Source organism: Emydura macquarii, unplaced genomic scaffold (genome assembly GCF_026122565.2).
Source record: "Emydura macquarii macquarii isolate MOO-44397 ecotype Brisbane River unplaced genomic scaffold, CSIRO-AGI_Emac_v2 contig_212, whole genome shotgun sequence".
Taxonomy (NCBI): Eukaryota; Metazoa; Chordata; order Testudines; family Chelidae; genus Emydura; species Emydura macquarii.
In genome coordinates, this window is record NW_027130349.1 from 12,437,926 (window position 1) to 12,461,330 (window position 23,405).

The 23,405-nt window shown below is 39.8% G+C and overlaps 1 protein-coding gene across 1 annotated transcript in view; it reads right to left on the bottom strand.

Annotated features, from left to right (window-relative positions):
• The window catches only part of PIEZO2 (piezo type mechanosensitive ion channel component 2), a 427,523-nt gene that overhangs the window by 73,330 nt on the left and 330,788 nt on the right, over nucleotides 1–23,405 (bottom strand). Inside the window, 8 exon segments of the mRNA XM_067547859.1 lie at nucleotides 510–753; nucleotides 11,747–11,912; nucleotides 12,489–12,590; nucleotides 12,740–12,944; nucleotides 14,852–15,052; nucleotides 16,547–16,672; nucleotides 16,859–17,035; nucleotides 17,848–18,008. Coding sequence (XP_067403960.1) covers nucleotides 510–753; nucleotides 11,747–11,912; nucleotides 12,489–12,590; nucleotides 12,740–12,944; nucleotides 14,852–15,052; nucleotides 16,547–16,672; nucleotides 16,859–17,035; nucleotides 17,848–18,008 — 1,382 coding nt within the window.

The window sequence follows — 23,405 nt, forward strand, 5'->3', positions numbered from 1 at the left end:
AGTTGGTTTGCTGTGTCTGGCACCAGGCTCCTATATTGGCACTGTCAGAAATTACAACACTTCTTAGCATGACGACTGCTTCTAGCACTGGGCTCCAAATTGCCAATTATAATTAAACATCATAATGACACATACACGCTATTCATTGTAGACCTAATCTTGCAGTCCTTACAGACTTCTTACTCACACACTGCTTCTACAGACTTCAAAGGAAAACTTTCAGAAGAAAAACATTCAGGATTTGGCTCTTTCAGAATTGCTTCTTACCTTGTGAACTTTCAGACGGCTAGATTGAGCAAAATGGGTACACATTTTCTTATAATAAATCTACCCATAGTAAGTTTGGAAACTACATTTGCAGTTTCTGAATAAAAAACAGAAGACTCTTGCAGACATTAGTACAATTTTGTGACGCTGAAAGAAACTTTTTATGACCACTTAATGACTGCACACTTTTGCAGTTAAACCACAAAAGTGTTCAGCACTGCACTATAGATGCAGCCACTTACCGACAGTATGTTTTTCATTGTAATCACAAAGACATTGTATGCAATCAGCCAGTCCCAATAACGTAGAATGCTTCTGATAGGTTTCAATAATAGATCACCGCCAAAGAGCAGGAAATAGAAACAGGCCACCAAGTAACCCATACAAAATATGCTGATCCTTGTAGTTCCCGTGATGAAGATGATAGTAAGCACAAACCAGAAAAGGTAACTAAATATTATCACTTTATACATATCTAAATAGGATCTGTAACAAGAAGACAGAAGAGAAGAAAAAAAGTTACCAAACTTTTTCTGATCACTATCCTACATTTTTTTCCCCACTAACTAAAGTACTGAGCACTCTGATTTTTATTCAGCAAAGCTCTTACGCACCCACTTAACTTCAACTCTAAAGCCAATAGAAGTACTCACATATGCCTGGTTCAAGCTTAAGTGCTTTCATGTATCAGTGGCAGAGTCCTCAGCACCTTACAGGATCAAGTCTTTTATCATGAAAGGATGGGAAATACATTCTTCACAAAACTTCATGATGCAGTGATTTACTTGATAATGTTATGTAAAAGACTGTTTGAGCTTATCTCTGAAGAAGTTTGGGTAATTGTACAGCAAATCTATTTCTAAAACCCACCTGAATTATCTCATTACAAACAATTCTATACTTATTGATGACTTCTAGGGAATTCAGTCTGGTGAGAGGTCCCATTTCCAAAGATGGCTGCTTTCTTCAGTCCAGATCAACTGTAAGAGGTTTGGGGAGGTGTTTTCTGCAGAATGCCACTGTGTTGTAATTTACTGAAACTTTTGCTAAGAGGCCTCAGACAGGACTATCTGAAATCAGTCTTGATTGGGAGGAAGGAGGAACAATTCAGTATTTTCAGATTCTTCAAAAATCTTAATATTGACTTACAGGGAGAGCAGAGACTACACATTAGAAAATGTGCAAAAGGCTGTATGGAGAAGTAGGTATAGTTAACCATTTCCAAACCAATACATTCTTAGCTTTCCTTACGGTAATATTTTGCTTCCAGGTGCACTATATGTTCAGGGCCAGCTCCCAGAGGCTGTGAAACCTGTAGTTCCAGGGAGCCATGCAAAGAGAGCATGACATGAACATTCACACCTTCTACTCGAAACTACCTAAGGAGTAAATGAGTCAACTGTATTGTAGATTGCCACATGAAGAAACCCCTGCTTGATATTCTCAGGCCCAACCAGAACTTTCTGGACCCATCTGCTTGTTGAACAGGTCTGCAGGAGCCCCTGGATGTGATTGAAATGGCACTATCTGTACATCTGCTGAAAAAGGTACCATTGTTTTTGCTGTTCCTTCACATAATAATTATTGATGTGTAGGATGCCTGGGAGGAGATCAACTTCCTGACACTATTTTTATCATTGCAGTATTTGAGAAACCTTGTCCCATGGTGCTTACATATTCCGCATCAGCATCTTTGAGAAAAGCTAAAGATGAAAACACAACTGAAGCTAAAAAGGAATATCTCAATAAAGATCTAATCAAAAGCACTTTTCTATTTTTTTCACAGACATGGACTATCAGCCTCAGAGGTTCTGTCTGGATCCAAACAACTCCAAAGTTCAGGGTGTTTATATCTGGGATTTTGGTTCAGACAGAGGTTTGCAACAAAGTTCAGTTCTGGAGCAAAACATCCATAAAGTTTGGAAGGTATTTGGATTAGGAGGCTGGTTTTATAAGAATCTCTTTTTAAAATTTAATTTATGTATTGATTAAATAGAATATATAACAATATAAACCATATATTACGTACTCATACATAGTTTTTCCTCATTTTTAAACATGTAACAAATGCAATACACCTTAATATTCTTACACCAAAAGAGGAAAAAAATAAGACAACAACAAAAAACCCTTTAATCTTCTAAAGGGGGAATAAGGTGGAAAGTAAATGTTTGCTTCCAGTGACACAATATATTGTTTTGTAGGAGCTTCATTTTAAAGAACACATGGTTATAAAGGAACCCAAAAAAGAAAATCCCTTACCAGTAATTCTGTTTCTTTGAACATGTCACCTCATAGGATTCTCAGTCTTGTAACTTGGAACAGAGTAGCTTTCCCCTTAAGGGCTGGGACTAGCCAAGCCTGACTGAGGCACACATGGGAGAGAGCAGGGTGATTGTCCTATAATGAGCAGCAGGAGGTGCAATGAAGGGAGCAATGTTCTGGGATTACAGACTGCTAGGAGTGAACAGGCTCTAGCAAAGAGTACTGGAAGTTAGGGCTGAAATTCCAAATAGGCACAGCGTGGGACTGGACTGCCAAAGCAGGAAAAGCCCCAGGGCAGGAAGGCCCAGGATGAGAAAGAGAAACATTTGTGTGGACTTTTGAATGGACTTGAATTTTTTATTTTGCATGTTTGTTAATTTAATAAAGCACAATCTGAGAAGGGATGGGAATGGACAAAAGTGGGGTGGGTTTTTTTAGTTTCTTGAACAATCCAAGAGGGGAAACTGAGGCACATTGCCTGTACTGTGACTCTAGGCCACAAAGGGGTGCATGTGAAGTGGATGGCCCAGTTACAAGTCTCATGCCACCAGGGTGAGTGATGCAGGAAACTCCTCATGTTCTTAAGATTTTTTTTTTTACCTTCTTTGGCATTGGCTCGAGGATTTTGCCCTCATGCTGCAGCCTCATGTAGGTCAGATGGCTCAGAAAATTCAAGCCAGCTCCTTTCAGGAATGAGATGCAAAATCTCCTCTAACTGCCTATGCCTGTGCAACACAGCAGACTAACAAACACTTTCCAGTATTTACTCCATCATTCAATTTCCTCATTAAAAACAACACCAGACGGTCAACTACTCCAAGACCAGGAATAGGTGACAAAGTCACAGATGTCTAGGGGATGAGCCCCCAAAATGCCTGAGCAAGAGACCCCTGTAAATCCCAAGGGGGGGGGGGGGGGGGTGAGATAGAATTTCATGAAATGAAATTGTCAGAAAAGTGGAATTATAGGTAAGTAATTTCCCCCTCTTGAAAAGAGATACTACCTCTTCGGGAGTCTCATTTCAGGCGAGTAAATAGTTTGAGGGATGACTCTGAAGAAACAAAACAGTAGTGTTGCTGTTTGCAATGACTAGAGTATGTTTCTATCCAGCCCTGGAACATGGAGAATCTCTTTCTCTCCTTTTAAATAGGAGGAATAACAGGTATCCAGAAGAATATTACACACACTTGAAAGGCTCTGGGGAAGGAAAAATCCTCATGTACAAAAACTCTACTCAAAGACTGACCAATTTACAACATTAGAAGAACACAAGAAAAAACAAGAGAGGCTGGGCTCCCTCACTTCAGAAACTGGAACTGCAGCCCTGAGAGATAGGTCCTTATTTCCTACTGAAGCAGAAAGCTTCGTTAGAAGCCAGTTAGATCTAACACTCACAGTGATAAACACATACAGTGAGGATCCTGAATCTACGGCTGAGAACTTTTGGTCTTGCAAGAGAAGCTGCTTAGCTACAAATAGTGTGAACTATTATAATACTGTACTGGCTCTAACTACAGTCCATGAAGGTTCTAGCAATGCTGTGTCAGACTGCTATTGACAGATGTGCTCTTAAGGGCATCATTATCATTAGAATTGATGCCAAAAATGATGAAGGGCATCTTAAGGACTTCAGTTTGCTGCAAGCAAAATGCCAAGAACTTTCAGATATCAAATTCATACAGATTCATTCAAATTCATACAGAACCTGAAGGTGTTCAAGAATGGGGGGGGGGGAGGGGAGGGAATGATAGGTTCATTAAAAAATGGAAATCCATCACCATCCTGGAGAAAATCTTGGAAGAACTTATCACTTTCATCTGGCCAAACTAGGTCAAGACCCTGGAGTCCGAAGTTCATCCACTCTACCAGTCAAAGTTATTGTCACCTTATAAGATGATTTGAAGCTTTAAGTGCAATGTCTCAAAAATACTTATTGTTAGCCTCGTCATTACAGATGCAATGTTCTACACCATAGGGGATTGTTATTTATGCCTATTAATTCTTAACAAGAGGTTCCAATATTGTCAAATCTGTTATGAGGTGAACAATGAGCTGCAAAGAGATGGCTATATGTTAAAATCTGCTCCAAAGAGTCTGAATTATGTGCTGCTGGTGCTTGGCTGCTGGCATGCTGGTGCCAAGACTTTTCAGCATAATGACACCAGTCAGCATCCATGTTATAGCATCAACACCTTTTAAACAATGATGTTGTTGCCCAATTAGTACATTGGAGTTTTACAAGGTTACCAGCTCTGTAAATAACTCAGCCAAAGATTATGGGTCTATTAACAGGAGGGGGCAGGTGAGTTTCTGTGGCCTATGATGCACAGATGATCACAATGGTCTCTTCTGGCCTTAGAGTCTATGGTATCCCTGTCAGACTCTTCTGCACCTACTAAGGATGGCCAAGACGTTTGTGTCCTGTAGCAGCAATTCATGTCTCAATGCTTCTTCAGGATACTGGAATTGTCTCTCTCTCTCGATCCCTTTCCCATATCAGTCTCCTGCTTTCCTCTCCATCTTCTCAGCTCTCCCCTTCCCTCCCCTCCCCCCTTGCTGCCCCTCACTCCTCACGTCAGGCCCTCTCCTAAATCTCATGGTATTTTTTTTCTCTGCCTGTTTTTCAAAATCATCTTTATCAGTAAGTTCTTTTTTTCTTGCTTCCACCTGTGTTAGACTATAAATCCAAAAGTTTCACTGATTATTAACACCTTTTCTATTTGCAACCAAATGTTGATTTTATGCAAGTCTGAACTGAAGTCTGTAATGATGATTTGCAGATCCTCTCTCATTAATCTAAGTCAAAGTATGTATGGTTCCAAAGAATGCATTAAAAACAACAAGAGTCCTGTAGCACCTTAAAGACTAACAAATTTCTGGGGGTATAAGCTTTTGTGGGCTGCAACCCACTTCGTCAGATGCATCAGAGACATGATGCTGCTACAGGACACAAACATCTTGGCCATCCTTAGTAGGTGCAGAAGATACCATTGACTGGGATACCATAGACTCTAAGGCCAGAAGAGACCAGATGCATCTGACGAAGTGGGTTGCAGCCCACAAAAGCTTATGCCCGCAGAAATTTGTTAGTCTTTAAGGTGCTACAGGACTCGTTGTTTTTGCTGTATACAGACTAACAAGGCTACCTCTATGAAAGAATGCATTGTATCTGCATAAGAGAGTGGTCTGCTGCTTCACCTCCTGTTGTCTCCTTTGTTGCAGCCATCACAGGAGCCAGGTCTGTGTTTGCTGCTGGCATTAGGTCCTGGTGTTAGGTGCTAAAATATTTTGAGGTCCCCATACTTCTTTTTTCTGTCCACTTCTAGGTTCTTGCACAAGGGTTCTTCTTAGTTGGGATTATCCCACATCAGAGGTAGTGGGAACAGAGATTCTCCTCTGTGAAACCATCTTGGATTTATCTCTAGAAATCCCCTATTTTCTTTTCTTTGGCTTTGTTTTGGTTTTTTAAAAATTTCTTCACTTGAGGTTTCCTGCAGGCTTAGTCATGTATCCCCTGAGAAATCCAGGTGTGGAATGAAATTTGGACTTTCAGGAAATCTATTCCTTCAGCTTCATTTGTCACTGTTGATCTCAAGTATTTTTCCAGAAAGAGGAAAGGTGAGTGATCAGTTTGGTCACAGGTTCTTTTTTCCCCGTTGTTCATACTGTAGTGGTGGTGGTGGGGAAGCCTTTTAGACATGCCTACTGGAACATACTGTCCAGTGTTTCCTCAAGGGAGAAAACAAATCAGAAGGAAATTTTCAGAATATTACATAGGATTTTAGCTACCTGACACCTCTTGAGCAGCAGTGAAAGATGTTTGACTAAAACCTCATACAATGCTTTGGAAATGTGAAGTACCCCAAAAAAGAGGACATGGGTCAAATTCAACCCTGGTATTAAGTAGGTGCTAGTTCCTAGTTTACACAGGCATTAAAGTCAACTCAATTTTAATTTAGGTTGTAAAATCTAATTTTGAGTGCAAGCTCTTTGGGGTGGGGACGGTGTCTGCTATTTGTTCTGTAAGGCAACTAACACATTTCCTGGTTCTAGAAAATAACACATACTAATAACACATACTAATAAATTGGGCATAATCTGGTCCTACACTTACAATTACTCACCAGTAGCTCTCTTTTCCCTAGTCCTCTCTTTTCCTTCCTAACCAGCAACTCCAATAATAGGAAGCCTGCGGCTCTACCAACCAGAAGCAAGACGACAAAAGATCAGTCAAATCTGAGACTTCCAGAACAAAGAAATATATATGACGATTAAAGAAAAACAACTCCAATCAGCACTTCGCAAGGGGAGCATGAGAGATGTAGCACAAGAAGAGAGGACTACAACAAAAAGAATTACTGGTGAGTAATCTTCCCTTGCTGTATATCCTCCTTCTCCCATTCTATCCAGCAACAACAATTAAAATCAGCAAAATGTCACAAGCAGGATCTTTATTATATAACTACTCTTGGAGAATCTAATGGCAAAGAAATGTTAATAGCTAAGTAGTGCAGGAGGAAGTTGTGAGGAAATAAACAAGTGGTCACCTTATACATTTCAGAAGCAGATGTTTCTGCACTCTGAATCAATCAAATTGCCTACTGCAGAATGGAATTTAATAATTTTGCATGTAGCCATTTGGTTAATGGAATACGATCTTTAATCCACCAAAATACTGAACTCTTGATGCTTTCTGCCTATTGAACCTTCAGAAAAGAGTTTTGTAAAAGTTAACAGTTTCTGAGTGAGAGATCAATACAATCCAGAGCTTGCTTTGAACACTGAAAGACACTTTCTCTGATCCAGCAAAAACTGGGACACAGCACAGGTAGACAAAAGGCTAACTAGTATAAAACTCCCCGAGGTTTGAAGTGCACTCAGTGAGCATGTGAAAATTCAAGCACAGGTCCATTTCAAGAACACGGGAACAGCAACGCATATTCGACCTCTTTTGGAACTTGAACGGGAGAAAGTATTCCAAATCTAGAGATCAGGGACAGAAGTTGAGTGCCTCCAAGCATGACCCAGTCACTAAACTCCTTGGAAAAACCTTCGGTAGTGTATCTGCCTTGTTCAGACCCCATGCGGGCAGTGTAAGCATTCCTGAAAAACAGGATCAAACCTTCAATCTAACCTAGCAATGCCCTGCAATCACAGATTTAGATTCTAGAACCAAGGATGATTGGCTGACAGGGGCCAGCACTGTCACGTATGTTCTTTCCCCCCAAGAATCAGAGGTAGGATCCCATGAGAATGTATCATGTTCCTAGAGCCTTAGACTCAAATGATCATGAGGAGGAAAGAGATAGTTTTGCTGATAGAGTGGAGCCAAGCTATTCAAATAGGTAGCCCAGATGATAATGTCCTGAAACACTTGCAGATCCAAGCTCCAATTGGCAGAGGCCATCATTATTATTATTATCGTTATTAACAGATAGCTCATGCTGAACCAATCCACCATGATGCTCTCCTTCCTTCAGAGGTACCCTGCCCAGAAATATGGAAGAAGAGATTCTACCTAGGAAGCCAGCCAAGAGGCTTTAGAAAATATTTGAGAATGTCTAGTTAGCACTTCAGGGGCAATATAGCTATAAGGAATGTGAGCTGGACTCTGTTCTGCTTCAGAATAAATTGTCACCTAAATTACAATGACATAATCTTTATTACTAGTGTTTACTCATGAATGAGGAAGGACACAGCTTGATTTTTAGATTTCAGTGTGAATTTGTAATACTAACAGCTAGAAAAATCATCTCTCTGACCTGTGAGTTGAGAAAATTTCACATGGAAATCTTATAGGGAGAAAAACTGGCATGATATGATGCCATTTTTACAGTCACTTCTTTGACTATGGTGAAAAGTTCCAGAGGGGTAACTGTGTTAGTCTGTATACAGCAAAAACAACGAGAGTTCTGTAGCACTTTAAAGACTAACAAATTTAATTTCTGCAGGCATAAGCTTTCATGGGCTGCAAGGTTTGGCATCTGACAAAGTGGGTTGCAGCCCACGAAAGCTTATGCTTGCAGAAATTAAATTTGTTAGTCTTTAAAGTGCTACAGGACTCTCGTTGCTTTTTCTTTGACTATGATTGATTTAAGTAAATCTATTTTGCTTAGTTGTATGGTGTATTCTAATTTTTTATTGATACTAGTAAAAAGGATCTCATCATTCCTGCTCTTCAGCATGCACTGTTCTCCTGAAGTCAGTGGGAACTGCTACAGTCAACATTTCTGAAAACCAGGCACTAGCTCACTTTAGATTAAAGCAGGTATCGGCAACCTATGCCACGCGAGATGATTCCATGACATCCATGATAAAGTCTTATTGCTGATGATGAGACATAGCCAATAGATGTGTGTCAAGGTTACCAGAAGCCATCTCAAAATGCCAGCTGAGGACTCTCAGGCAAATAAAACATTTGCAGTTTGCTTGGCTCTAATTTATCTTAAAGAGATTAACTTGTATCATATACAAGAGATTTCTTAGTCAGCCTAACATGCAGTTATTCCAATCTATGATCAATGAACAATTCAAAAATAATAATCTCCCTAAATATGGCTAAAATATAGCTGATATTCTAGTCCCAGAGTCTCCATATAATGTATACATTGGTAAAATGCAATGCAAAAGGGCATGAGATTGCTGTTGTTTATTTGGTCTTGAATTTTCTAACAGAAGTTTGCTTTTCTTGCTCCTTTTTCTACCTTATTTTTATTTTATTTTCTACACAACAGATCTACATAACATACATGCATTACATAAAAAGGCCCATAAATTTTCATGTTTAAACAGAACAAGTATAAAGTAGTCACAAACTTGTGTGTTCACTCTAACACTATTAAACATATTGTTTCTCTGATTTTCTGTTTTTCATATCCTCTATTTTCCATCAAAAACATTGCCAACCCATCAATGTGAGTAGCAAACCCTTTATGAAAAGGCTGTATATTGTTAATTACCTTTCTGAGGGTCTGTTTTCTCATCACATGCCAGATACTGCCTTTGAATATACATGGCACAATCTATGACTTCAGGAAATTGTACATATGAATCAAATGAAGAATTTGGTCCTAAAAGTTATGGCAAGGCAGCAGTCCAGTTAAGGTTGAGGTTTGCTTTCCAATAAAAGCCTGATTTTGCCTCCCATCTAGAAATCTTCAGAGGACTTCCTTTCTGCTTCAGGTTCTTCATATTAGGCCAGCAGACAATTTCTCCCATATTTTTGTGGATTCTAACAAGTTATTCTAGATTTAGATAAAATAAGTTGATCCTTACTTTGCAAATGATCAGCTCAAAACCAGCTTATACTAAACAATTTAAAATGAAATTTATTTGAAAGAGCTTGCTGAGTTGTAGTGCAAAGCACTGATTTTGTGATGGAAAAAGGCATAGTTGAGCGGTTAGTTCCCAGAGTGATAGGAACATTCATCCGACTCCCATGGACTTTTAAAAAAAAAAGATGCCAAGCGAGGTAGTTTAAAAAGTAAAGTGAGTCTTTAGCTTCTTTATTTCTAAAGAGAACGTTCAAATGTAAACTCATTGACATTTGTCACAGTGATTTTTCTGAAATCAGGAAAATCACAACCTGTTCTCATTGCCCCCTGCCATCCTCACCAATGATGCTCTTGCTCAGAACCCCTACCACCATGATCTATTCCTGGCAGCTTGGATTCATCTTCATTTTCTGTGCGCTTTCTTCAGATACTGACTCAGAGCTAAAGCGGAGGTGAAAGCTGTGACAACAAATGAAATTTAACACTCTTGCTGTAGTACTGGAGCCAACTCTACTCCCTTCCCTTCATTTCTCCCAATGAAGCCCCACTGTTGCTGATGTTTCCTGCAGGTATTTCTGGTTGCTGATAAGACTCCAGGAAATCATCTCCACTTAGTGCAATATTTGGCAGAGAGGTGGCGGCACCAGGCCTTATCCTGCTATCAGTTGCTGCCTGTTCTCAGTGGCAGCAGAGTGCATGTGGTCCAATAGTGGCATGAAGTGCTATAATCTCCGAATAATCATGTCAGCTGAATGTATTTCAGTGAGCTCAAGTTCACAGCTATTCATGGCTTTGGTCTCAGTTTCCAACAGAAACCATAGGATACATTTAAAGATATTATGAAGGGATTGAAATTACAATGCTTGTCTGGTAAAATAATAAATGTTTATCAATGAAAGACAGTAAACGACTCCGCTCTCCCTCAGCCATCTGCTGATAACATGCTTTCAGAGACACAACGAACAGTTAGTGGGCAAAACATAGAAGCTAATGATATTTCCCCAATAGTTAGTCTTATACATTTTGCACCAAACCTTCAGAAACATGTCAGGCTAGTTGGCCAGCAGTGTTGAGCTTACACACACAGCAGGTGAGGAGCAGGGAGAAGATAGCTCCAGGATTATGGGCTGCTCTCATTTTTGACAGCTGGAGTAGTTACATAAGAACTGTTCCATCAGCCAGTTTCTGGGTCTATCCCTTTTTTACTCCTTCACCAGCCCAACAGATCTCCAAAGTCCATAGGCTGGGAAGGGAGTGGCATGCAGGGGAAATCCTCAGCTGTCCATATGAGACAACTGTAAGTCCTCTGTGTGTCCTGATTTGGGTTGGATGAAGGATTTTCTTTTCCAGAGAAGATTTTTTTTTCTTTAAATAGAGTATGATCCTCTCCAATTTGGAGCAAAGCAGCAAGATGTACTTAACCGATAAATAGTTTTGTGGAATTAAAGAGATACATAGACAGGGCCAGACTGACTCGGTCTCACACAAGTGCGTGGGGCAGAGAAGACAAGGAATAGATCAGGTGCACCACAGAACTTGCTCACCTATGTACTCACCAGGAAACTCAGGAAAGGATTTGGCTCCTTCAGGCACAATCACTCCTTGAACTCCACCTGCGATGCTGTTGATCTGCCCCTCCCACCTGGCACAAGTGAGGCCACAGTTAGTGGGCCAGCTGCACTGAGAGACTCAGAAACATGATCTCTCATGTGTGTTGGAAACCGCTGTCTAGGTACTACCCTATGCTCTTTCCAGCTGTTTCTTATGGAAGATAAATGACCTACTGCTGCAAAAGTTGCTTGTTGTAAAATGGGAAAATTTAAGACAGAACAATAGAGTTGGAAGCCAGAATTCAACACCCTTATATTATGGCTACCTTCAAAATGGAGACCTTTAAATAGATGCATTGTAATTTCAAACTATTCCAGACCCGACATTACCGGCAGTGAATGAAGTCGGGAACAGGGTTGTGCTGGCTAAATGATGCGGCATCAAGGTTCATGCAAATTTCTACATTGTCCCCAGCCATGATTCGCACAGCAGCCTTATTTTCATCCTCAAACGTTTGCCTTTGTAAGGATGCACACAGCAGCAACATGAAATCATCTGGCAAAATGAAGAAATCACAGTGAAAACTTCAGCCATAAACTTAGTTCTATGGTGTAGAATGCTGAAGGCCATTGGTGATATGTTATAATATAATCACTGCACAGTACTTATTATAATCATCCCCAGGAGACTGCATTACCTACAATGCACCATAATACAAATTTGACATTTATTACTACATTTCATTTTCACCTGATTATTTCACTTCTATTATTTTTTCTGAGGAGGAGATTAAAGGGAGGAAACAGAACTCATCACTTTTTTTTTATCCAGCTATATTAAACTAAAACGAGAATGTACCAGTTGCATAAATCACTGAACATTTGAATGCACTGATTTTATAAAAACATAGTTCCTGTTCAATCTATTGTGTTGGTATATTGTCTGGCATCATAGGGTCCAGGGTCCAGGAATAGGGCTTCTAGGTGTTAAGGTAATAAAAATAATAACAACGCCCACTAGAATATGACAAGCTGTCCTTCATGACAAATAAAAGGTTGGTTTCAAGGCATGCAAAAGTATAATACAAAAGACAAATAAACAACTTTCACAGCTTTGTTCTAAAATACTTACAGACAAGAAAAACAGGATTTGGTCTTACAATGAAGTCTGGAAAGTATAGCCACTTTATGATGTTGGAGTTGAAGTTGGCATTAGTGCTTCTCCATGGATAGTCTACAACAAGAGGCAGAATGCAAAAATGTAATCAATAGTTTATAACAATTACTTCATTTTTTTTTTTTTTTTGAGTATCTGTCAATTTTCCAGCAGTTTCCTGTAAGAGCAAATGGCAATAACTGGCTATATAAGGTAAGTGACCTTACCTTTACAAGGAGCAGGTGGAATGCCAATACAAATGAAGTACTGAAATGTAATGATGCATGCCAGAAAACAGCAGTACTTTGGCCAGATCTCTGCAATAGCTTTTCTTCTGCGTCGATATAATACAGCAATTAACCAGAAGGCATGAATCATGGCATAGAAATCCATTCGTTGACCAATTACATTAACTGACATTAAGAAACAGGTCTGTGAAAGAAGCAAGGAAAAACATGCAGCATTTACAACCCCTGAGATGGTCAGGGCAGATATAATAAAGTAGCCTTTCAATCTGATTCTTGGAAACGTGATGTAGCGGAGTGTAACTCTTCACATACCAACACTGACATGGTTAATAGTCCTCCATCACCCTCCACTTTGTGTAATTTTCTATCAACATTAACTGTCTCAATACAACTGTAAAGAAGGTTCCATTTCATGCTACTAAAAGACATAAAATGGTCAGTATGGTGTCATAATAGCCTAGCTTGAAAATGCATAATTGTTGCCGAGCAATGTTACATAGGCATATATTTTGATACTACTTACAGATGTTAAAAAATAAAATCATAAAGAAAAATAATAACTGAAGTGTGCCCTCAGGTGGGAACCACATTAAAAAAAAAATTCAGACAATGCAACTTCTGTTTACCATAGACAAACAGCTGAATTGTTCAGTGGTGGCTTTATTTCTCTGTTATTTTTTAAGCTCTTTTTGCCAGGGTAGTTTGTACACTCTGGTTGCACTTAAAAGAGTGCCTTGAGGGGATGCTATGATGCCACACTTTGTTTTAGAACTCAGTGAATCATTCATAATTAATTATTTAGTCAATGAATTTCACTATTTCTCGATCCAGGAACTGTTCACAAACAGTGATAATCTCTATATATTTGTTTTGCTAATTGAACTTGTTTGCTAATTAATTTTGGTAAATTGTTTCCAAGGATTTCTTGTTAAACATTCATTGCATTGACTATTCACAATTTGAGAGTTAGTTCTGATTAGACGCATAAGCATACAGTAACTTTTAATTGGGTTTCCATTGCAAATACTTATGTACATGAGCTCAAAACTTGCTTTCTGCAGGTATTCTCTAAAATTTTCTTAAAACTTGCTGTTTACGCAAACATTATTGCCAGTACACTCATTTTCTTAATTTGAATATTAAGGGGAAAAGGAACACATAAGGTGTGTGAACACAGCTGAAGCAAATTCACTATTCTATTCAAGCAAATATTTGTAAGTGTTTCATGAGGTATTTTCTCAGCATTACTTTATTTTGAAGATGGATTACATTTTACTCTCTCTATATGAACTGGTGCCAGACTGGGCATGAAGGCGCAGCGGAAGAAAGGTGGGAGAGAGACATAGATGCAGGCCGAGATACAGTAGGAGCAAAGAGAGTTGTCTGTCCCCAGATCCGCCCTGCCATTTTACCCATGCTGCTGCTGCTGAGGGTAAAGCAGAGCAGCAGCATCCATTGACTAGAGCACTGGCCTGGGACTCAGGAGTTTGGATTCTACTCCTGGATCTGCCACGTGACCTTGGGAATGTCAGGGTCTTTCCCCGCCCACACTTTGTCTAGCTTGTCTATTTAAGTAGCAAGCTCTTGGAGCTAAGAAGCACAGTGGAGCACCAAGCTTCTTGGATCTACTATAACATAAATAATACTAAAATAAAGAATGGCTTCTTTCTTCTCCTGGCTCCTGCAACAGTCCTGAGTGCAGCTAGTTGCAAGAACAGCTAACATATACTTAGGCATAGATAGCAGCCTGCCAACCTGCAGCTTTTCTCCTTTGTCCCCATGGTACTCGGCTCAATGGTTGGTGACATCAGTGGATGCCCTTTGCCAATCCTTCCCTGAATAGCACACAGCCTTCTGGTGAATTAGAAACAGGGCACGGGAATGAAAAAAAAGTATATTGAAGAGAAAAAGCATGGGCTGGGGAGGGGAAAGAGATAGTGTTTACCGTGCCTAAACTACTCTAGCCCTGGTGTGAGTGGGAGATGAGGAAGCAGCCAGCTATCAGTACATCCATAACTGGGACCAAGAAAACAAAACAAAACAAAACAGGGTTTGGAATCACTGTCTTAACCACATGAATATGTTATTTACCTCCAATCCAAACTTGTAGAAGAAATAGTTTATGAAATACTTGGCACAGTTTACGAGTCCATCATCCAAATGTAATCTTGTAATGTCATGGAAAATGGTTTTAGTCACAGGTGCAGTAAGATTATTTCGACATCTGTAGTACTCCTGGTGCCGGTAAATTGTAACTTCAAAGGCCAGAATAGCCAGCATAAGTAAGTTATTCTACAAAAGAAGCAATAAAAAGAAGATTAAGTAAAAACTGAAATATGAGGCGTTGGAAATATACCTGAGAAGTATAATCAATAAATATTCCAGTGGATGTTATTGGTTAATACTGCCGCAATACCAAAATGTACTGGGATTTACATTCAAAATGGGAAGCTTACTTGGGCAGTAAAATGAATCAAGGGTTTAACAATTCCATAATTTCTGTTCCTCCCTCCAGCAGGAGTAGAGAGACCTACTGTCCCTCACTGCAGGTGTCATGACAACCGAGACTCTGAATTCATACTTTAATACCTGCAATGCCACTGACTTCTGTTCTCACCAACAAAACAATGGAAGTTCTTGCAAGAGCCCTTTTGGTGAACTGTGACTTAACTGGTGTTTTCGTAACCCTATTTTACATGGGCTATTCACTTTGCCTGTGTTGGTTCAATAAGGAGCCCTAACTCGAGTAAGTACTGACAGACAATTCTTTTACATGAAAAAGACCAGAAACTGTGCATCTGTCCCATATTTTGTTTTTGTCTAGCTGGAATTACATGAAGATAAGAAGCAGGGAACCTGAAATGTGCTGGGTCAGCACTGAAAAAGGTAGCCTCTAGAGAACAGTATAGTCCTAAGAGTACGGCGTTCATAATGCTCTAGCTGAACACAAATCTGCAGGCCAATGAAGAGAGATTCACCACTCTCCCCTACAGGTCGGTGAAGTGAGTCACTGATTTTTATTTTTTTTTAATTCAGGATGAGTCACAAATGATGATTAAACTTGTGATTTAATCAAAATTTGCAGTGACTCAACCATGACTTTTTTTCCCAGTCATTTTCCAGGAAGAAATTCCTATCCTAAATCATAAACAAAGGACTTCAGAGACTCTTTAATCCTCTGGGAGTCACGCAGGATTGCCTTCAGGTGCTGACATAGTTCTAACTCTAAGAAATGTTTAATCCAAATGAGAGTAACAAAATACACCCTGCCTGCATTAAACAAAACAAAAACTAGAAGAAAGACATAGAATTATTGCTGTTCCCCTCCCCCCTCATACTGCTCCCTTCCTGCCCCACTACCAACAAAAAAAAGCAGCATGGTGTTTTCCAAGTTTTCCATAACTGCAGGTGAACTGTACTATCAGTCAGACAATTATTCAGATCAAACTTTTATCTTAAATCTTATAATATCTAAAACGTATGTATGTTGTTACTTCTTACAAAACTTGTCAATCAAATTTCTTGCTGTCCCTTTAGTCCACAGTAGAGCCAGAGAGCTATGGTTCGATGTGCATCTTATCTTAATTGTTGCACGGAATTTTCTGAAATAGAGCTGTAGGAATCAGGCATAACAGGACGCTTGCCCCCTACCCATACAGCACTATTTTCTCCTTTCCCCGTAGCTCACAATTCATGGAGGTTGTGTGTGTGGCATATGATACATTTCAAGGATATGAGGAGTAAGAGACAGTTGGTCTCAACACAGAAAAAATGTAGAGCTGTTACCCTTAAGTATACAAGCAGGGGATAAGACTTCCTTAATCCAACCCACTCGGCAGGATCGATGGGTGCGCTGTAGAGGAGTGACTTCTTCAGTTCTTCGCTGTCTATATTAGTTTCATTCTCTGTAGGCTAAAATGCAAACAATAAGTTTTTTACTTAGGGTCTCTCTGGAGCCACTGAGGGCAGGAATCATCTTGGCTCAGCAGAAACACAGCAGCTGAACTGCTGCTTTGAACACTTCACATGCTTCCTTTTGCTCTGTCCTTTCATTGACGTGCCTAGCAATTAAACTCCTAACATGCAACGACTACTCACCATTGTACAGTTACTGGAAAAGGTGCTGGGGTCAATAGATGTGAGCTGATATAGCATTTTGCAGACAATAATCACACACGTCCACACAGTGCAGACGCTTGATGCCAATGGGCGGAATTGAGCATAGGGCAAAGCAAGAGCCCAGGCAATCAAAAACACAAAGTTAAAGAGAGACACCTGAAAACACAAAAGAGAAATTACAAAGGGGCAGCCAGGCGGCTGGGCAACTTAATCTGACCTTTGACACTCAGAATTACATCACGCACAACAGTCATTTCAAAACTCCAGGCAGAAAACAAGAGCTAAGAAAAGTGACAACATACAAATTTAAAACCAGCTCTCAGAGTGAGGCTAGTAACTGAAACTCAACAGCAGTTAGTGGCTGGGGGTGGTGGGAAATTGAGCCGTCAAGTGGCTTGGAAACAAGTCTAACCGCAAAGTGCCACTAACCCACACAGGAGCATACCAACTCTGCAAGCATGATTTTAAACACAAAGGGCAAAACCCTGGCCCTGCTTTTTGGAGCAAAAAGGTGTACACATTGGACTAGTGGGGGAAGCAGGGGTAGAAAGACTGCTTTTTGTGAAAGGGGACTCGCACAAATTATTTTCTATCCACGCCAAACAGACGCTTCCCTCTCCTCTGAAAGGGTTGCTGGTGGGAGGGAATAAAACAAAGGGACTATGACTTCGGCTCCCAAAAATTTAAACAATCCCCCTCCCCACCACACCTAGTATCTTAATTGGTGGAAAGTATTGGAGGTTTGCTGAGTGAGAAGGGTTCTCACTCCCAATGGACAGATTTAAATGGGGTGGGACTTCAGGGTTAGATTAGGCATCAGCAGCTTGACCATGCAACCCCAGTTAAGTCTGTGCCAAAGAAGTAGGTCAGAACAAGATTTGGCCCAAAGTTTGGATACATTGCTGTGGAGTCAACACCAACAAGCGTCAATAGAAGGATCAGATTTTGTCAGCACAGGTTTTACTTGCCTCTTTCACTGTGACCCAGATGATATATGAAGAAACAATTTTGATAATGTGCAGCTCCAAAAGCCACCACACAAACAACTGCATTTTATGAAAATATTCCAGGAATTTCAAGAACAGCACGGTGAGGCGGTCAATCACCAGATGCCACTTATTCCTTAAATCTGCAAAAACAAACCAGATGGAGTCACTGAAAAACCGCCTTTGCCTTTGTTACTTCCCTCTTCAGTAGAACATAGAAAGGCAGGATTTTTTTCCCCTGCTCAGCTCCAAAACAAGAGACATTAAAGTGAGTAAAATCATCTCTGACTTTCAATGATGGATTAAGACTAAGTGGGGCCCAGATATAATCCAACCAAAGCCGCCCCCTGCCTTTCTCCAGCCCAATAACAAATTAAAGGCCACCCACTACAAAAGTACTTATGGCTCTGACTTTAAATCCATTGGTCCCCTGCAGACCCAGGGCCTAGATCTGTGAATCCATTGACCTCCTTAATCCCCCCTACTGATCTTGTACCTAAAACCTTTTAGTTTAATTATGTTTAGTGAATATGTTCCTAGTCTGTTCAGAAAAGTATAAACATGAAGGTAATTCACAGAGGATATTTCTTCCCAGCAGACTTTATGTCAGCATTGAGCAGAGTCATACACATTTGGGTGACATTCCACCCCTGGAAATGATATGGCTGAGTGACATTGTGGAAATGGAAAAGACTGCCTGATGCTAGCATATGACTGAACACTGCTTTCTAAAAGCTGAATATGCACTGAGATGGTTAAAAACATGTTCGCAAGTCTCACAGATACTTACAGAGTCCTCTGGGAAGTCTAATATACTGTAATGGAGCTTTCTGAAATATTTTGCAGAGTCTGCAAACCCTCCTGCAGGGTTTTGCTTGAAATACAACTTTTTAGCTACCTCCACTGTACATTTAAGCATTTGCTTTATAGGAGAACTGCTCTGTTTCATACTCATAACAACACACTGAGTCGTAGCATACTGCATTTCGCTAATTAATAAATGAAGGACTTGGTGAAAAACAGAGGCAGTGTCGCAGACATAATTTGTTCATTTATTTTGACACATGTAATTTGCAGGGAGGAGCCAGTCAGAGATTTAAGCCGGCAGAAGCAGAGACCAAAGCACTTTACACAGGTAGTGTGGCACCCAGGCAAAGGGAGGGGAAAGATGTAGCCTGCCAGAGCTAATCCTCCACTGCTCCCCAGAGTGACCCAGCATTATGTGGGGGTGATCACCTCTTGGGCAGCATCAGGATCCTTGTGGAAGAAAGGAACAAATTGAAGGGAGGAGCCAAATAGAGACTGAAGGTGGCAGAAGCAGCTACCAAAGCAGTTTAAACAGGGTCTGCCAGATAGCGATGATGTCACCAGAAGGTTGTCCATAGTCTTCACTCTGAATGTTCTTTGCCCTGTGCTGACTGGCTGGTTGCTCCAACCCCTTCCTCTCCCCTTCCTTAGTCTCTTCACTTTGACTTCACTCCAACTGTCCTTTCTTCCTTCCCTCCTTCTTCCCTGCTCTGTTTCCTTTACAGTTCCCCCTCCCTTCAATGTCCCCTCTCCTTTCCTTCATTCTTCCATTTAGCAAATACTCTCCTAGCTAAACTTCACGCAAGAGAGTTCAATGCCAAAACAAAACAATGACAAAAATTAAAAAAAAAAAAAAAATCCTGGCACTAACATGACTTGCCACCCATCGCTCTGCTCTCTCTGCCTGTGCATTCTATCCCTTTCCCCTGTCTTTTAACTGTCTTGTCTATTTAATCTGTAAGTTCTTTGCGGTAAGGATGATCTCTTATTCATCTTTGCACTCTGCCTAGCACAATGAGCCCCCATTCTAGTTGGCCTCTGGGCACTACCATAATTCATGGATTCCAAGATCAGAAGAGACCGTTGTGATCATCTTGTCAGACTGCTTGTATAACAAAAGTCATAGAATTTTCCAAAATAATTCTTAGAGCATATTTCTTTAGAAAAACATCGAGTCTTGATTTACCAATCATCAGTGATGGAGAATCCACCACAACCCTGGGTAAATTGTTCCAATAGTTAATTAATTTCACCATTAAAAATGATGCCTTATTTCCCGTCTGAATTTATTTAGCTACAACTTCCAGCCATTGGATCCCGCTATACCTGCCTCCGCTAGACTGAAGAGCCCATTATTAAATATTTGTTCCCTCATGTAAATAGTGAGAGACTGTAATCAAATCACCCCTTAACTTTCTGTTTGTTAAATTAAATAGCCTGGGCTATTTGAGTCTATCACTGTAAGGGCAGGTTTTATAATCCTTTAATCATTCTTTTGGCTTTTCTTTGACATCCTTCTTGAACAGTGAGTATCAGAACTGGACACAGTATTCCAGCAGAAGTCACACCAGTGTTTATGCATCCAAGGATCACATTAGCTCTCTGTTACACTGGGAGCTCATGTTCACCTGATTATCCAGTGTGACCCCCAAGTATTTTTCAGAGTCATTGCTCCCAAGGATAGAGTGTCCTCCATCCTGTAAATATGGTGAACATTCTTTGTTCCTAGATGTATACATTTACATTTAGCCATATTAAAACACACATTGTTTGCTTGCATCCAGTTTATCAGTGACCTAAATTACTCTGAATCAGTGGCCTGCCTTCTTCATTATTTATCACACCCCCAATTTCTGTGTCATCTGCAAACTTTATCAGTGATAATTTTATGTTTGCTTCCAAGCCATTGTTAAAAATGATAAATAGCCAAGGGCCAATAATTGATTGCTGTGGGACTCCACTGAAAACACACCTGTTCAATGACAATTCCCCATTTACAATTACATTTTGAGACCTACCAGTTAGCCAGTTTTTAATCCATTTAATATGTGTCATGTTAATATTATATCGTTCTAGATTTTTAATCAAAATGTCATTCCGTCCCAAGTGAAATGCCTTACAGAAGTTTATGTATGTTACGTCAACATCATTACCATTATCAACCACATTTGTAATCTCATCAAAAAAGATATCCAGTTATTTTGACAGGATTTATTTTCCACGAGACCCTTTGCATTAGTTACATTACCCTCCTTTAATTCTTTATTAATTGTGCCCCATATCAGCTGCTCCATTATCTTGCTAGAGATCGAGGTCAGGCTAACAGACATATAATCATCTGGATCGACTCATTTTAAAAATTGGCACAACATTAGCTTTCTTCCAGTCTCCTAGAACTTTCTGAAAATCAATATTAAAAATCCAGTGAGCTCCCCAGCCAGCTCTTTAAAAATACTTGGATGCAAGTTATCTGGTAATACTAGTAATAATTTAGTTTTTATTCATTGTAATAATACATTATAAGGTACCAATATATGTACTATATATGTATTATAAAACCAATGAAGTCTTAGGACCTGATCCTGCAAGTTGATCCACAGATGTTGGACCCATATTCCTGTGCAGAGCTCCACTGAAGTCCATAGAGTTTCATCTCAGAAAAGGGTCTGCCAACTTGATCAGTTTGCAGGATCAGGCATTAGTAATCTGAGATTCCTCTAACTCACCATGCTATTTGATGAGAAATAGAGTGAGACCACTTCTTAAAAATGAGAATGATTCAATCTGAAGATTGGGATAGTAAAGTGTAGAGCAGTGAGGACCTAATGTATAGTAAGAATGGTTGCACAGTTAGTACTGGAGATGGAAAAGTGAAAAATTAGACGTGCCTGCCTAAATTAGTCAAAGATGCAGAGGAATTTCAGGGCTCCTTAGACAATGATATCAAGTTTTCTGATCTTTATATTTATTTAAAAAGAAAACAAAGAACTGTATATTGAGTACATATTTTGTATGAAATTCTGCCTTTTTGGGTGTCTGGCTACATAATTCCAGATGCCTGATTTTATTTTTTTTTCTCTTAAAAAAACACCTCCTTTGCAAGTATGTCTCTGTATGCATGTGTATGTATTAAAATAGTCTTTAATGACACTATTACTTGAGAAACAGTATGTGATTAAGTGTTATACTGTGCAATTTTTTTTAACCACACTGGAAAACACTTTGAAGATTGCAAGTGAATGAGGCAGGGCATGCAAATTACTGTCATAAGCTCTATCTGGTATACCCAAAGTAATACATGGTACAAGATGCTACACATGTAAAAAAAAATTAGATGAAATATTGGATTATTGTGAAATAGCATGTAATCATGCAACAAAGACTGGAGGCATTACTCTAATAAAATAATGCTGGCAATTCCAGCGCACCCACCGCTTCACCCACCACCACACTTTGGCATTTTTATATTAATTTAGAATCAGTTAGCCATTCCGCATTTAAAATTGCAAAATATGACACTAAACCTATTCATGAATAATGAAGCAGAGACATGTGGAACTTACTGAAATGAATAATCTTAAAAGCATACAATAAAAAAAGAATAAACACATTATTTCTTCAAGAATTCTCATGGAAGGGGCTTTCCATTAGCTTCAGGAATCTCTCCATCCATCACTGGCTTCATAAAGTGCAACTTTCTGAAATAGCTTTTTGGCATGCATGCGCACACACACTCACAATTTGTGTGAGAGTGTGTGTGTGTCTAAAAGATACCTCACATCCACTCACAGACATTTTCTGTGCTGTCGCCAAGATCCATTCAGCACAGCACAGAGCAGAGGCCTCCAGGGAGTCAGTTACAGCTCCCTGATTCTTGGCTCTGCCCCAGTGTAGGTTTACTTTCAACAGCTGGCCAGTGTTCCCAAGGGAACTTCCACCAGCTGGGGACAGCCAGAGTGAAGCATATTCCAATCACACTACTGTCTGCAGAGAAACAGCACAGGAACTGGATATGCCAGATCTATACCCACCATGGAGACCGCTATGGAGATGGAATCCCCTGCCAGGGAGGTATGAGCTTCCCTGGTGCTTCATGAGCTAAGTATAGGCTACTTAGAGCATAGAAACTGGCATTTTTCTTTGAGCAGGTCTCATTGCAAGTCTCCATTTCTGTTCCAGAGCTCTACATATAATGGTAACAGTTGCCCCAATTAATGTGAGGCAATTTCCAGACAGTCTGATTTCCCTCTGTTCTAAACACTCTTCCCTCAGTTTCCTGTCTCTGACCTGTTATTTCTCTTGCTAATCTAATGTATGTCCCCCAGGGTTCATGTTCATAATTGTATTACGCCAATTATTTATGTCCTAGCCAAGGATATCCAGGATAGCAGCTTTAACTTCACCCACCACCACACTTAGGTATTTTTATATTCATTTAGAATCAGTTAGCCATTCTGCGTTCAAAATTGCAAAATATGACACTAAACCTATTCATGAATAATGAAGCAGACACACTTGGAATCTACTGAAATGAATAACCTTAAAATCATACAATACAAAAGAATAAACACATTATTTCTTCAAGAATTCACATGGAAGGGGCTTTCCATTAGCTTCAGGAATCTCCCCATCCGTCCATCACTGGCTTCATAAATGGTTTTCTTCTAGCAGAAACCAGAGGGTTTTTTTTTCATTTTGTAAGCATACTGCAGGTAACAGTAGCTGTTCTCATT